At 38.9% G+C, this 15,311-nt stretch overlaps 2 protein-coding genes across 4 annotated transcripts in view; both read right to left on the reverse strand.

The window, feature by feature from the left end:
• Positions 1-439: 439 nt before the first annotated feature.
• On the reverse strand, positions 440-5,741 carry rad23b (RAD23 homolog B, nucleotide excision repair protein). Of its 2 annotated transcripts, none has more exons than XM_054612396.1 (10): positions 5,510-5,741; positions 4,957-5,038; positions 3,491-3,570; positions 3,081-3,262; positions 2,914-2,966; positions 2,560-2,687; positions 2,055-2,187; positions 1,804-1,931; positions 1,176-1,364; positions 440-954 (listed from the first exon to the last, which is right to left on the reverse strand). In XM_054612396.1, the coding sequence occupies exons 1-10, from the start codon at positions 5,573-5,575 to the stop codon at positions 841-843; spliced, it is 1,155 nt and encodes a 384-aa protein (XP_054468371.1). In that variant the 5' UTR covers positions 5,576-5,741; the 3' UTR covers positions 440-840. The 2 variants fall into 2 exon arrangements, with proteins under 2 accessions (XP_054468371.1, XP_054468370.1); XM_054612395.1 differs by having other exon boundaries at positions 2,914-2,969.
• A 5,385-nt stretch (positions 5,742-11,126) lies between these two features.
• The window catches only part of znf462 (zinc finger protein 462), a 51,059-nt gene continuing 46,874 nt past the window's right edge, over positions 11,127-15,311 (reverse strand). Inside the window, exon 13 of one of the 2 annotated variants that reach the window (XM_054612495.1) lies at positions 11,127-15,084. In XM_054612495.1, coding sequence (XP_054468470.1) covers positions 14,865-15,084 — 220 coding nt within the window. In that variant the 3' untranslated portion in view covers positions 11,127-14,864. The remainder of the gene's footprint in view (positions 15,085-15,311) is intronic. The other variant, XM_054612497.1, reaches the window with a different exon arrangement.

The raw sequence follows: 15,311 nt of genomic DNA on the forward strand, positions 1-15,311 counted from the left end.
AGAGTTCATTGCAACATATGTTCGCATTATTTTTTGCCCTGTAATTTATCAGGCAACAGATTTCTTTTTTTGGGGTCTGACAGACTGGATTTTATATGGAAAAAAGGCAGACTTGCAAATATATTATAACCAGGATCAAATCATAATGCAATAAAATAACCATACACATAATTTACTACAAAGAAATGGTATCTGCTACTCATGTTCTTATTCCCACTCCATGTAAACATGGCAGAATAGGCATTTTCATTTATTTTTTTAAATGTATGTAAAAAAATAACAAGTCATTGCAACTAAATCCTGCCATGTGTATGTAAACCATATAGATATTAAAATGCCTTCACGTAATATGCATTGCAGTTCAGACAGCCCCTGCCCATAATCCTGTTGATTTCCATGCAGATGAGGGATGTAAAAGAGAAAAAGAACCAGTGCCATAAACGTTGTGCACAACTTTATTTTTTTCAAATCTCCATTACTTGTCAAATAAAAAAAGAAAAAACAGAACAATAAGAGTGCATGAATACTGTTAGATCTATCCTGAACAAACCTCACTTATAATGTGACATACTGCAAACAATATTGATTAACTAAAGTATTCAAGAAAATCAATAGCACACAGGTGATTTGTGATGCAAAGTTATAGTACTTTAATTGTTCCTCCATTTTTGAAACTGATCACAAACAGCTGATAATGATCCAGTGTTATTAAGAAAGGTAAATGTGGAAGTGGTGAATAAATCTATTCTTTTTTTTTTTTTTTGGAAATGTAAAAGGCTTGTTGTACACATATTTAGCAATCAAAAAGTAGAGGAAGAAAAAAAGTCAAAAAAAGAAAACTTAATCATCGTCAAAGTTCTGTTGTAAAAGGAAGTTGGCCGCCAGGTTCTCGTTCTTCTCACATGCAAAGTAGGCTTGAATAACGAGTCCCTCTGGAAATCCTAAAGCTTTTAGCTGGAATTGGAGAGAGAACAGTTGCAAATTAGCCAAACAATACTTTAATAAGAAAATCATATTTTCTGCTTTATGCTTAACAGTCTCAAAACTATGTGAAAGATAAAAATCAAAGTGACGTTTTTGGCGTTCCGATTGAACATAATCAGAGTTGTGTATCATATTCCTGAACTTCAGACTGAGAGGAAAAGGTTGGTGACAGTGTGGTGCTCCACCCTCACCCTCTCAATGGCCTCTTTCTCCTGTGGCGTGACCTGGATGTAGCTCATGTGACTCCCGCCGGGTGCATCGCCTGCTAACCCTCCGGCTCCCCCTGCTCCTCCCGCTCCACCTCCACCACCTGCGGGCACCGCCTCTGGATTGGGTTCATTCAGCATCTGGATGAACTGCTCCTGGTGGCTGCTTATCTCCTAGAGTGGTAAATGAACATTTTAGGCATAGAGAATGGACGCATTGAAACGTTTCCTTGACACCTATGACTCGGATATGTATTACACTAAAAATATAATAATCGCCTTCTGTATATTTGTTTTTCCTATACATTTTGGGGACTCACAACAGACAGCTTTAAAAGAGAATGGTAAAAATCCTGACTTTTAGTCTCTAGTATGGGTCAAACCCCAAAATGCTGGATGCTATAAATTAATTCCTGCCTCCTAAATCCCCTCAGCTTTCAAACCCCACACCTCCAGACTGTAACATTGGCGCGTCGAAAAGTCCAAACTGAAATAATATCTTTTTTAATACATACACACTACCACCTGATGGAGTACCCCTTTAAGTGAACTGACACCCCAATGCTTAAACCATGACCTTATTTAATCATAACTGTGTCAAGGTCCTCCCCACCTGCAGCAGCGCAGGGTTTTCCCTGCCGATCTCCTGCAGCAGGGCGGGAAGCAGAGCGGCATTCTGCTGGATCAGCTGTCGCATCACGTGGAACTGTGGTTGATTTCTTAGGAAACTGAGGGGGTTGCCTTCGAGGATAAAAATGATAGTCCGACATTTTAAGCACCAACAAGACAGATAAAGAAGGATAGTAACAGGACGTTTGCTCATTTAGAGCTTTTGGAATATGCTGAATAGTATTGGCCACTTACCTCCCGCAGCACTCGGGGAAGAGCCGGTGTTGGCAGGAAGGCTGATACCCCCTATGGGTGCAGACTGAACACTCACTGGAGGCACCACCGCCTCTGGTCCCGATGCATGGCCCGAATCTCTGCCTGGAATACCCTGAAAGAAAAGTCACAAAATACAATTAATAGAAAAACAAGATCAGATAAAATATAGGTGCCGCAATTTGTTGTTGAGTTCATGATTACTTGTAGTTCACTTCAGTTCAAAGTTTGTGGGTTACTTCACGACATGCACACAGGGTGGGGGATTTGTATAACCGTGCCATGCATGTCATTGGCGATTAAACTCAAACCAACATAATAAAACATTCTAAAGGCAATGTAAATTCAATATTTACAAGATCCTGACCTGAGCAGGGATGCTTAGCTCTATGATTGCCCAAAACGAGAGATATAATCTATTAAGATCCACTCCAGCGATTTGCTCTACAACACATTTGCTACGTCCACAGAGTTAAGATGTTCTTACTGTGAGCAGGTACTCCACAGCTCTGTCCGGGTTGTTGAAACTCGCTCTCAGAGCTGCTACCACCTGCTCCCTCTCGTAGCCCATGAGCATCATCTCGGTCACCATGGCGTCGTACGATGGGCCCGTCACTAAATGAACATATACACACAGAAAAAGATTAGCAGTGTGACCGAAGAGCTTTAAAGTGGCTCAAAAGCAAAAAGGCTAAAACTGTCTTCTGTCTAACAAATGGTGTCGTATTTGTGACAAAGTTCCTGTATCAGATTTATTACGATGATATTTCTGTCGGATCTCCCGCTCACAAAACGCCATACAATAATGACAGATAAATAATGTTCACAAACGCATCCTTACCTAGATTTGAAACCGCCTCATCAATCAGGTTTGTGTTTGTTGAAGCCTCAGAGCTTCTGAAAGAGAAAACAGACCTTGGGGTGAGGCGTGATCTGCACGTCACTTCTCAATAAAAGACTCAGTGAAACCAGATAGATAGTCAAAGACAAACATATACCCATCTTTACCCGACAGGAGTGGAAGCTGGTTCAGCAGTAGAAGACCGCCTCTCCTCTGGTTTGTCGTCTGTAGAGGCTCGCTCCGATGTGCTTTCAGAGCTGGACGATGAGGCAGGAGGTGCCGCGGGAGCTGCAGTGCTGGAAGCTGAAGTGGCAGATGAAGGCTGCGGGGCGGCCGAGGCCGATTTAGCCTGCGAGGCAATTTTTTTAAAACATAAAAACATGTTACTTCTCTAAAAATCACTTGATAGCGACAACAGGTCAGTTGGCATAAGTGGTTTGTGGCTGAAATGGAAAGTTACAAAACCAAATCATAGTTCAGTGTTAGCTCATATTTCTAAAACTCATGGGCATGCTGTACCAAAAGAAAATTGTACAATCGGTTCGATATTTACTGAAACAATTTCTAATTCACACACCTTCGTCACCATGACGACCACAAAGTTCTTCTCACTGATTTTGTATTCTTTGAGAGCCGCGTCATCGCTGAGGACTTTACCTGTGTGGAAACAGAAACATTAGTCACAATTCTATCGGCTTTACCCGGAGTGAACTGTGACACAACACGCAGGGACGGAACAATAGGTGGTATCATATTTCAGCGTTGAATAGAAGCTTGTTGAGTGGTTTATCGCCTGCTTTTATCACCACATCTGGTTCTCTTTGTTACATTGTTTTTTTAGTGTGTTATGTCTGAGAAATCACTTTAAGTAGGTCACACAAAGCCCCACTTTCTAAAAATGCTTAAATATCCTTAAGCATACACAGAGGATATGTGTTATGTTTAAGTGTTTTAAGACACAAAGTACAGTTGCGTACTTTAGTTTGTTTTTTCTATTCCTACCCGGTTTTCCCCGAGATTTATCTCTTCTTGTTTTGAAAGTCAGCTGACTGCAACGCTTGTTTGAAAAAATGAAGGTAGGCATTTCAGGAAACAGTTGCCAAACCAAGCTGCATCCTTTGTAGTTATCTGGCTAACATTTTTGTTTGTCTGACGTGTTCTTTGGCAGCTTTCTTGCTGTCAGGTTTTGCGCTATTGGCAACAGGAGATTAAAACCATTTTAGAAAACCAGACCATGCTGGGAGCTTTAAGGCATCAGCTTAACCTTTTAAACAGCAACAACACTGCAGGCTTTCAGCGACTAGTAACCAGCTCTTCAGCTCTGCATTGTTGTAGCTGTAAAATAATACTGAGAATTTAAAAATAACATGGACAAAATTAATTCATTTGGATCTTTCTATGTAAGAAAAGTAGAACTAAGACAATGTGTGGACACGTCCGTAACAATGCAGCAGCTATAATACAAACGGATGCTTACTTGTAATTACACAAGTTCTCAAAATTTGACATATCATGGTTGAGAGTTGGGCAACTTCTGCCATTTAAAGGCTAAATAAAAAAAGAATCTTTCAAATATGGTTTAACAGTCACACTTAGATCTCCATGTATAGTATACACATTTTAAAAGGATATTACATTACATTACAGTGATTTAGCAGACGCTTTTATCCAAAGCGACTTACAATAAGTGTATTCAACATAGGTATTCAAGAGAACTACTGATCGCCAGCAGTCATAAGTGCATCTCCTTTCTTAAACAAGCGGATATGTAAACAGTAAACCAATAAAGGCAAACTGACACACTTAATGTAGGCTTCAAAAACACTTTGAATCAAAACTACTAATGTGTACGCTTTCATGATCAGTTTCGGGTTTCCAATGGCGGTGACAATGAAAACATTGGATAAACCAGGTGCTTCCTGATCTGAACGAGTCTGGTGTGGTTTGCCAACAGACCAATAAATTAAAAAAAACTATAAAGAGACTCTAATGAAATAGAAATGTGAGGATTTAAGGAAGGGTGTTTAGCAGCAGATATCATACCAGCATATATCAGTTTCAGTCCAGCAACTGAAAAATTGTCCTTTCCTTTCTCCTGCTCGATCTTCTCCTTTAATGTCTTCACCTGTGGAACAAAATGACACTTTTTTTTGTTTTTGTTATCCATGCATAATCCTGTAATACACAATAAATCAGGTTTCAACCTGATCACATGGCTCAGCCCTCAATATAGAGCACGAGATAGCAAAATAAAGTCCAAAGTGTGCTTCATAAAAGAGGAGTTAAACAGAAACACACTGCTGGAGGACTACCCATGATAAACTAAGAGTACCCCCCCCTCCTCCACAATGTGGGCTGCGTCTAAATGCTGACAATACAAATACTTTCCCCACCAGTACATCATTAAATAAATCACGCCTATCTGTCTCGAGCCCCAGCCTCAACACATAATCCAGATCAACCTGAGCAGCTCGTGCTTCTACACATGTATCCCATGTGCGTTGCTCTCCTTTTATGAATGAAAGTCCTCCGTTCCAGGACATACCCAACTCCCATTCCAAGCCCCCTGGACAACATGCATGGTTGCAACTCTCACCGTCTCCTCTTCATCGATGTCGATCTTGAACGTCTGCTGTTGTAAGGTTTTCAAAGTTATCTGCATTTTGCCGTCAGAGTTGTTGTTGTTGTTGTTGTTTTGTTTGTTTAAATCCCCGGGGTTTAGTTTCAAACGTGGTGGATCCAAAGCGAGAATCTTGTCTGTTTTTGTTGGCTCATTACAAACTGTCAGCCGCCATGACTTTTCGCCTTTCTTCTTCTGTGTGAGATGTTTAAGCCACAGCGCCCCTGCTGGGGAGCCTTGGAACTGCAGCTACAATAAGATAAGATAAAATACAATAAAATAATCCTTTATTAGTCCCGCAGCGGGGACATTTACAGGATTACAGCAGCAAAGAGGATAGTGCAAACAAGAGATATAGTAAATAAAAAAAACACAAGATCAAAATAAGTATTATAAATAAGCAAATGAGCAATAATAAACAGTAAAGAACAGTAGAGAATCCACAGTAATTGAAATATTATATATACAGACAGAAACTATTATAAATATTGTATTGTGTATTAGTGTCATGTGGTCTACTGGGAGCAGAGCTGGTTGTGCAGCCTGACAGCAGCAGGAAGGAAGGACTTGCGGTGCTTACAATGACCAATTATTATTATTATTATATCGTGTTTGTAGTTTTTTGTTTTTTTTAACGTATTCCCCTCTTTTCCTTTATTTAGATAAGACACTAAAAACCTCTGCAATACACTGTGCAATACAATAGTTATAATAGTTTCCGTCTGTATATATAATATTTCAGTTACTGTGAATTTTTTACTGTTTTTTATTGCTCATTTGCTTATTTATAATACTAATTTTTGATCTTGTTTTTACTATGTCTCTTGTTTGCACTATCCTCTATGCTGCTGTAATCCTGTAAATTTCCCCGCTGCGGGACTAATAAAGGATTATCTTATCTTATCTTATCTTATCTTATTTTATCTTACACCTCAGTTTAAAACAACATCATGGCAAGGAAAATCCCTGTATTCAACCTTGTAGTTATGTAAAAGTATTATCAGCAAAATGTTCCAAAGTATAAAAAGTAGGCTTCTCTTAATGCACAGTGGCCACTTACTATTATAATGTTATTTTATATTTGATTACTAAAAGTGATCTATTAAAAAAAAAAAAAAACACTTAAATGTTTCAGTTTGTCAATGTGTACCCAATTAGCAGCTTTATTTACTAGTAGTTTAATATAAATATTAGGGCATAAGTGTTTGAATATACTCCCTGTAGTATAATTTCTCCAATACACTTCGATTTAAAAAAAAAAAAAAAAACACACATTAAAATATATATAGTAGCCTATGTAAGTATCATATTATTAAACAGTAGCATACATATTTTTCCCTTCAACTTGTCCAACCTCAAGAGCCCCTTATGAGTTTACTTCATAAAAAGCCTTTTATTGTCATTTATTTTCATGAAACAGTGCATGGCAAGGGAGGGTACGTTATAATAAGAGTAGAGAAACAAAATGTAATACAGAACAATGTTATTTTTCCCTTCTGTAGAACTATAATATAATTGTAGATTTCACATTTACGTCAACTTTACATTAACATGTGATCAAAAAAACTGTTCTGCATTTAACCTTTTGATGCATACATTTTTGGTGCTTTGTCATCATGTTCCTTTCAGAACCAACATTGGTGGAATAAGCCTGCTTCCCTTACTGAACTTGAGTTAGCATTTCAGGCTGTTATCACAATCCCCCGTTCCTTCAAGCATGGACGAATTTCAATATCATCCATCCAGCACTCAGTATTCAGAGGCTTTATTGACTTCTGCCTCACATGCTGCACAACTCAGAGCTGACTCTGAGAGGACTGTTAAGTGCCAGAAATAATATGCTGGATGGGGGTCTCTTCCCCAGGCCACTTTTCTCCTTATTCTCATATCACTTCACCTCACTTTCTATCACTGTATGTGTGAATCTGTTAATGTCTCACTCCTCTCAACAGTCCCTCCCTGATCTTCTAGCTCTCTGACTCTTCTTCCATCCTGACTTTCTTTTCTATCGCTCCTCATCTCATCCCCCCCCTTCTCTCTTGTCATCCAGTTATTATGACAGGAGCTGTGCCTTTGCCTTCCTTGGCTAAAGCACACGCTCATCAGGCATTCCTTATGTTGCTCCACTCAGCAGCAGCAGCAGCAGCAGCAGCAGCGTCCTCCTTTACCCTCCTCCCTACTGTGGCTGTGCCTCTTGCTCCTGTCTCCAGGGGTCGTCAGTCTGCCATCGCCCCCCCCCCCCTCTGAAGTGGTGAGCCACAGAGATTACAGCCTAATCCCTGGTGACTTGGAGATATTTTTAAGAGATGATGTTAGACATGTGAAATAAAGACTCTGCCCCTTCTATAACAGGCGGGAGAGGAAATTCAGAGGACATGTGTGAAATTGAGACTTGCAAAAGAAATGACGCTACAGATGGACTCCTCTAAGTGCTGTTTTTTTGTTTTTTTTTAGAGATACATGGAGATGTTGAAAAAATGAAAAGACCAATCTGTGAAATATAAAGTGGAAGCATTGCCTGCTGATCTCAATGACTTGTGGTATTTAGGGCGCAAGAGCTGCAGCATTTCATGCATGTGGTCTTACACAGACACACAAACACGTACACATCCAACACACACACACACACACACACACACACACACACACACACACACACACACACACACACACACACACACACACACACACACACACACACACACACACACACACACACATACATGCATGACTGGCATTTGCAGGGTTTGCGGTTTTGGTCAGCACAGCTCTTGCTGGGTGTGGAGTAGAGTAAAGACAGAGAGAGAGAGAGAAACAGAAGGGTGGAAGGGTGTAACAGAGTGAAGGCCACTGAGATGCCTCCTCAGCTCGAAGCTATTTCCTGTGCACGAGCTGCTGGGAGTATTATTAGATGTTTCAAGGGCTCTGTGGACATGTTGCAGAGGAAATCCTATGTGTCACTGAAAATGGGAAATTATGGTGCACAAAAGCTAGAATACATAAACAAGACGTTTGACATCTGTTAACTTTGGTCAATAATGTTGTCGCTCACACATTTAATTACTCCTCCAGAGTGTTTTTCCGCTGAGTATCACCAACAACACAAAGGCTCAAGAGGTGGTGGTGTCCATCTGACCTTCCTGAACCATGATAAAAACATAAGACAGAGGAAGCAGGAATTAGTATTAGTACATGACAAAACAAGACAAGACAAAGAGTCTACAGTCGTGTTAGCGGCTCTGTGAGGATGTGTTAGCTCAATTAGATCAAAACCGATCAGATGAAGCTGTCATCCGGTATTAGTCTATTTGACCTGATGATGGCCCTAGATTAAAGGTCAGGGGATAACCAAAGTTCTTACAATTCATCCTTATGTTGGAGCATGATCCAAGTTCCTAAACATTTCACCATATATCACAAATGGGGACCTCATGGTGGCCCTACAGGAAAGGTCATGCGATCACCATTCATTCTCTAGGCAGCATGAATGTCTAATAAACTTTATGGCAATCCAACCAATAGTTGGAAAGATATTTCCGTCTGTACCAAGGTCATGGACTGACCAATTGCCCTCCCAGAGCCCTCATGGCTGAAAATATATTTTTGCAGTGACCTTCTCATGACTAGAATTCCTCAAATCATCTTTTTTTTGTCTGTTATGCCAAACCTTTTTTTGCGTTCTGGCTCCTGGAGACAGATATTTGCGTTGGCTTAATAGATGAAGAAATAATAATGGCTTCTCCCTAAGAGAATCCTATCCAACAAAAATCTACAAGTAACGACATGAAGTATCTTCAAGTAATATTTGTCTCTATGGGTCCTTTGCAGATCTCGTGAAATGTACATTCACATTTGCTAGAGACTCAAGGACGTGTAGTGTTGGATTTTGTGCAAACAGCACTTTGCAACTCAATGGGAATGGGTTTTGGATGGAAGAAAAATCTGAAGAGCTAAAGAAAGACTGATTTAAATAGAATACTAAGTGAAAACCAGTATATAAAGAATTATTTTTACTTACTATTCACAGATATTTACTGATGGTTGAAAAGTCCAAAATGATCATTTAGGAACAGGAGTTTATATCCAACATTCAAGTGTATTTATGGGATAGAATTACAAATAAATGATCAGTCTATACTGCTGAGATGATGGCAGCGGTTGTTGGTATGTTGGTGGGAGGAAGAAGTGAGCCCAGACAGGGTGGAGCTGGGAATTTACTCTGCAGCAGTTCTTTTAAGTTTACAGGCTTTGATGTAAATCAGGAAGGATCAAATGTTTAAACTTGTTCAATGCTTATTTAGAGTTCAGAGGTTGGGAATAGTTGTAGAAGTTTGTTGGGTACCCGCACGTGTGGGATTAAAAGGGTGATGAATTTGCAGATAGTTAATAAATCACCAAATATGAGGCATAGTGGACATGCTTTCTGGTAAATGTAAAGCTCTAATCAAAAAGATAATATCTGAACTTTGGCAGAAAAAAAGTTGGATTAGGACAGTAAAGGCAGAACATACTATAAGAGATTTAGACCACAGGGTGTTTAAGGAAGAAGTAGAAGAGAGGAGAGGATGTCCATCCAGATTAAGGTTTCATTACACGGGTTTAAAAAAAGACATGGGAGGAGAATGTAGTTACATTTACAATTATAATGCTGGATAGTAAAATGAATAATAGTGCTTCATATTTTATTTGTTATATTTTGTGTGAGTAAAATCTGAATCTGTGACTTTACTTTTAGGTAAATATAGTACTACATTTTCCTCTGAAGTAGGAGTACACAGTACAGGTGAGTTGCACATTTTAAAAGTGCTTTGGGGGCATTTAGTAAGTTATTTCAGGGTACAATGACTTGGAATAGTAACATGATCAAATCATTTTCATTTCTGAACATTATAGTTCCTCTGTTTCTGTAAGGGGCCATTTTAGTTGACGTCCCAAGCAGTTGCCTACTTTGTGGTAAACTCTGCTCCTGGTGTTTTGTCTCTTGAACCAGACTGAATTCCTCGGTGTCTGAGTATCCGCCACTGGGTGTGTGACCCAACTATGTCATGGCAGGTGTGTTGCTGAAGACCCAAGGGAGTTCAGTGTTGACTGTGAAGTTATTTATATGAGCAGTTCTTGCGGGGAACTGCAAGAAGCAACACAACAGGCCAAGCATTTGGCCCGTTCTGAACAGGCACTAGTTTCTTTAGAAAAAAAGGCATTAAAGATGATTTGATTATAAAAAAGTCACTTTCCCCTTGACAGTGAAGCACTTCACTTACACTTAATTCTCAATTTGCTATTCAGGAAGCTTGCTTATCAGGGAGTTTTAACAGTTTGACATCTGCACTGATATGCATAATTCAATGGTGTAGAGGGCAGCGGATGTTATTTATCATACACAAGGAAGTGATATTATGCGTGATATCAAAAGAGAATCAAGTCTGCAGAAAATGCAAGAGAGTGATTTTACAAAGTAAAAATGCTGCATGTTCCCACGATTCTATGTTTAACCCATAACATCTTAGTGCTAATGTTAAGCAAGTAAAAGTCAAACTTCAGAGCTCTGATTTAATTTATGTTACGAGTCTGCACAAAGAAGAGAAACAAAATGAACCGTTATCTGATAACTTTATTATCAAGTTAAAAAAAGACAATGAATTACAATATTTACAGAATATCCAGAGATAAATGGAATAAAATTGTAAACAATCATTCTAGGCAACATCACAACCCACCATCAGGTAATCAGATTTGTATGGGAAGAAAGGCAAGAAGGAGAGATTCTAGTGTCAAACTATGGAGACAACAGTCTGAAAAGAGAAATTCATTGGAAACAAACTAAACATATATACAAGTATCCAGTGTGTTGTCAGCAGGGTCTTAACTTTGGGTAAACTGGGAATATTACAGTCTAGAGACTGCACACAGTGAGGGATTCATAGTCTTTTTCTATTAAAAATGATCACAGAACAACAAACAATTTTGGGTCGACAGCTTCGTTACCCAGATTGTCCCCAATTTATCATCTGGGCTTTCAAGCTGGGCAACAAGCTGCCTTAACAAAGCTTATTTCTACAACAACAGGTTTCAAACAGTTTTACTTTCAAAAAAGCTACACGCTGGTCCTGAAAAACAGAAAAAAGGGCTATGAGATTCAGCACCAACTCAACAGTTTTTTTTTTTTAAGGTATTACAAGGACTGAGGAGCACAGTGGGGCTGCTACATTCCCACCTCTGTTGTCTGGGTAGACTACATGTAAGGGCAGGCCTATTTGGAGCAAGTGAGCTGATGTCCTTACTGGTCATGGGTAGAAGATACTGGAGTGTCAGATGTTGGACTGGACATGAGTCAGCTAGATCTCAGAGGGATCTATAGGTCGACTGGCCAAGCCCAGAAAAAGACCAAGCAGTTTAGATAAATGCCCCTTTTCTTGTCTCTTACTTTGCCTAGTATTCCTTCTTCTTCACAATAAAAGCCCAGGCCATTAATTAATAGCGAACTGCATACTTTTCCTTCATGTGTTTAAATATTGTACAACCACACTACTCTTCCTATCTGCTCATTCCCATTACAGTACAGAAAAGGAGATATTTTCATTGTAACCAGACATTGTACAACAGCGTAATAATGTTGGATTGGGGATTCAAAAAAGCTCCCTAAGGGTTAGCTATCATTTTTAGTTTTCTTTTTTTTTCTTCTTTAAAAAAAATGAAAACACCTAAAGGAAAAAGGGTTAAATTATCCTTTCTGAAACACCACGGTTCAAACACTTAACAAATAGGTTTGTTTTCTATACATGGCTGCAAACATGGTTCGCCTGGGTTCCAAAACCCAAATTTCCCATTTCCATCAATGGTTTAATGCTCAGGATAGACACAGCAGCAAACACAGCAGTCTTGGTAAATATTTTGGTACCAAGAACACAATTACAATAATTGTGCCCTTTTTAAAAATTGTATTTTAAAGTTAAAATTTCCGATTGTTTCATGTTGCTTATTGGTCTCATTGGAATTGGGCTTACATTTGACTTAATTGCTATTTATTATCTTATAAGGCTTTAGGGTATTCAAGCAGCAACTTTCAACATATACAATCTCTGCCTTTTGTCAGTATCAACAATAACATGACAACTTCATCTTAAAAGAAGCACACATATCCAGGCTATGACAGTTGTGCCAATACAGTATTTAAAGGAGCTTAAGTTGGGGGATTTTATACCTTTTCAAAAGTCAACATAGAGTCCCAGTGGAGAATAGACTCTATGTGGAAACCAATGATTTAAGGTTTTCAGTGCTGGTTACACTTGTCTTTTCAGTGAATCCCATTACTAAAGAACTGGACCACAGACTGCAAAAAAGCAAATCTAATTTGTCTGTGGCATCCGCCATACGTTTCTGAAGGGAGGTCTCAAGGTCAAGATTTGAGTTTTATGGTTAATGCCAGCCTGTCAGTCATTTGTAGCCTAAAAATCTGAATGTGGCTGATATAGAGGGGCCGGGATGGAGTTCATGTAATCACCAGGGCTGACTGTGAAAGACAGAGACATCTGTCAATCAAGCAAACATGGCTCCAAATAATACCCAGTTAAGCATTGAATTTCCATAAACAGCCTTCCCTTTCACTTTGGATAATATAATACAACACTCAGATCAAACTATCAACAGTTTTCATCGGGACTTTTTGTTTGGTAGAAAGTCGTTCCACTGAAATCTACTCAATTTCTTAGATGCTGTAAGTATAACAAATTCAATTCCACCTACTTCTATTGAATCAGCAGAAATCTCAGAGATGGATATCTCAAGACTTTGGCCAAAAAAACAAAGCTCTCTGCATGTATAATTACCTGAAAGGGTTGATTAGAATATATATTTTTGGGAATCAGGTCAAACCAACACTTCAGGCCTCAACATCCTCTTTGCTGCTGATTGCACTACGTCGTTGTATTAAAACTCTGTGCAATTACAATAAAATCCAATCTAATTTGATGTAATCAGATTGTATTTAAACAATGACTGTCAGAATTGCCACAAAGACACAAATTAGTAGAAGTAAATTTAGCTGTTGAGGCCATAAATTATTCTGGAAAACAATTTAAAGAGAGATTGGGGTTGATTTCCTGGTTACTTCAAACTAGCTGACTTTAAAAAAAATAAAAAAGCAATTAAAGCCATCTAGTGGCCATTAGAGGAACTGGACTGTTAAGGCACTTACGCACTGGCTTCAACACTCAGCCGTGGTGGTCAGCCTCGTCAAAACTTTGCATTTAATTGTCATTTTGATGCACGTCCAATTATTAATTATTTCACTGAAAAGACAAGTGTGATTTCTGTCTATTTATAATGATGACAATTTATTACGCCACTGTTATGAAAACCTGTAGTTATGCTCCAGGTTAACTCTTGGTATGCTCAGTTTAACGGATACCTATATCATGTGGATACAGTCATGACACATTGAACATATCTCTGTTGTTATATTGATCATCTGAGTGCACAGGTTGATATTGTTTAACCCGGACTACAAACAATATATCTTACAGGGTAAGGGGCATTTTAACCATTATTTCCATTATTCCATCACGTGAAATTACTGGACAATGAAATAGTACAGTCAAAATGCAAAGGGTGCCACAGGCTGAAAGGCTTATACGTAGTATAATATTAAAGGACCTAAAATATAGCAATTTGCTACAAACATTGGGGGGGAAATTGTCAGTATTTCTACGAATAAAGAAAACATGTTTTGTGGTTTTACTAAAATAGATAAGGTGCGATTCTTTCTCGAGGAATACTTCTACACACTTAACACACAGGCTAAGATGAAAAAAAGTCTCAAATTTCGACAAGAAACAGGAATAGGTAGCTCTACAGTGGGCCACGGTTTTAAATGCTTTCATATCATGTTTGTTCCATTTGGGTAAATCTACAGTCCCCCTGTTTTTGGGGGGAGCGTAAAAGGTGCTTCAAATAATAAAATACTAAATTTAGTTAATCATTTGGGACATCTTTCTCTATAAATAGCTTCGTTTCATCTAGGTGGGATCTTTCACTGTAGATTTGACCAGAATGTCAGCAATAAAGAGTTCTGTTCACTATTGGTTACCAATATATTAAGATCTGTCCTAGGGGACTGCCCATTTAAAGAGCTCAGCCGTTTTATGAAGAACAATCTAATACTTAAATATGTAACACCTAAAATCTAGTAATGCGCCAACTCATAAGAAGTCACTTTTTTTTCAGTTTCAATCTTTTTCTTTCCTTTAACGTCCTATTTTACGATTCAGCTCGGTGCCGATCCTACCCATGGTCATCAGTTTCCAGCACAGTATCCCAACGGGCCACAATCACTTCAACCAAACTGTTGATCCTTTTTGGTGTCAAGCATTTGTTTGCCTTCCACGTACTGGTTTGGACTGCTCAGTGAGAGATCAGCGGGGTTCCCTTCCTCATTGCCATTGCTGGACGCGTCCAATCCTGTGTCCATCAAGACAGAGGAGCCGGTGGAAGATGAAGCTGAGGCCTCAAATGCGGAGGTGGTGCTGTTGTCCATGTTACTGTTATTGACCGTCCTAACAATGAGAGAGGGGGCAAACATAAGTGCCTTTTTTCATGTAAAAAGACATTATTTGAAATATGCAGATATATACTAATACAACCAGACCAAAAGTCCACAGCCATGCCATATATGGCTTTGATTTAACATTTTCATTGGCACAGGTGCGCCTCTGACAAGTCTATCTGTGTGTTGCTGTCGTCGCTGCTTCGTTATACAAAATACATACAAAAAATTGTATAC

This window comes from Anoplopoma fimbria, chromosome 14, assembly GCF_027596085.1.
Source record: "Anoplopoma fimbria isolate UVic2021 breed Golden Eagle Sablefish chromosome 14, Afim_UVic_2022, whole genome shotgun sequence".
Classification (NCBI taxonomy): domain Eukaryota; kingdom Metazoa; phylum Chordata; class Actinopteri; order Perciformes; family Anoplopomatidae; genus Anoplopoma; species Anoplopoma fimbria.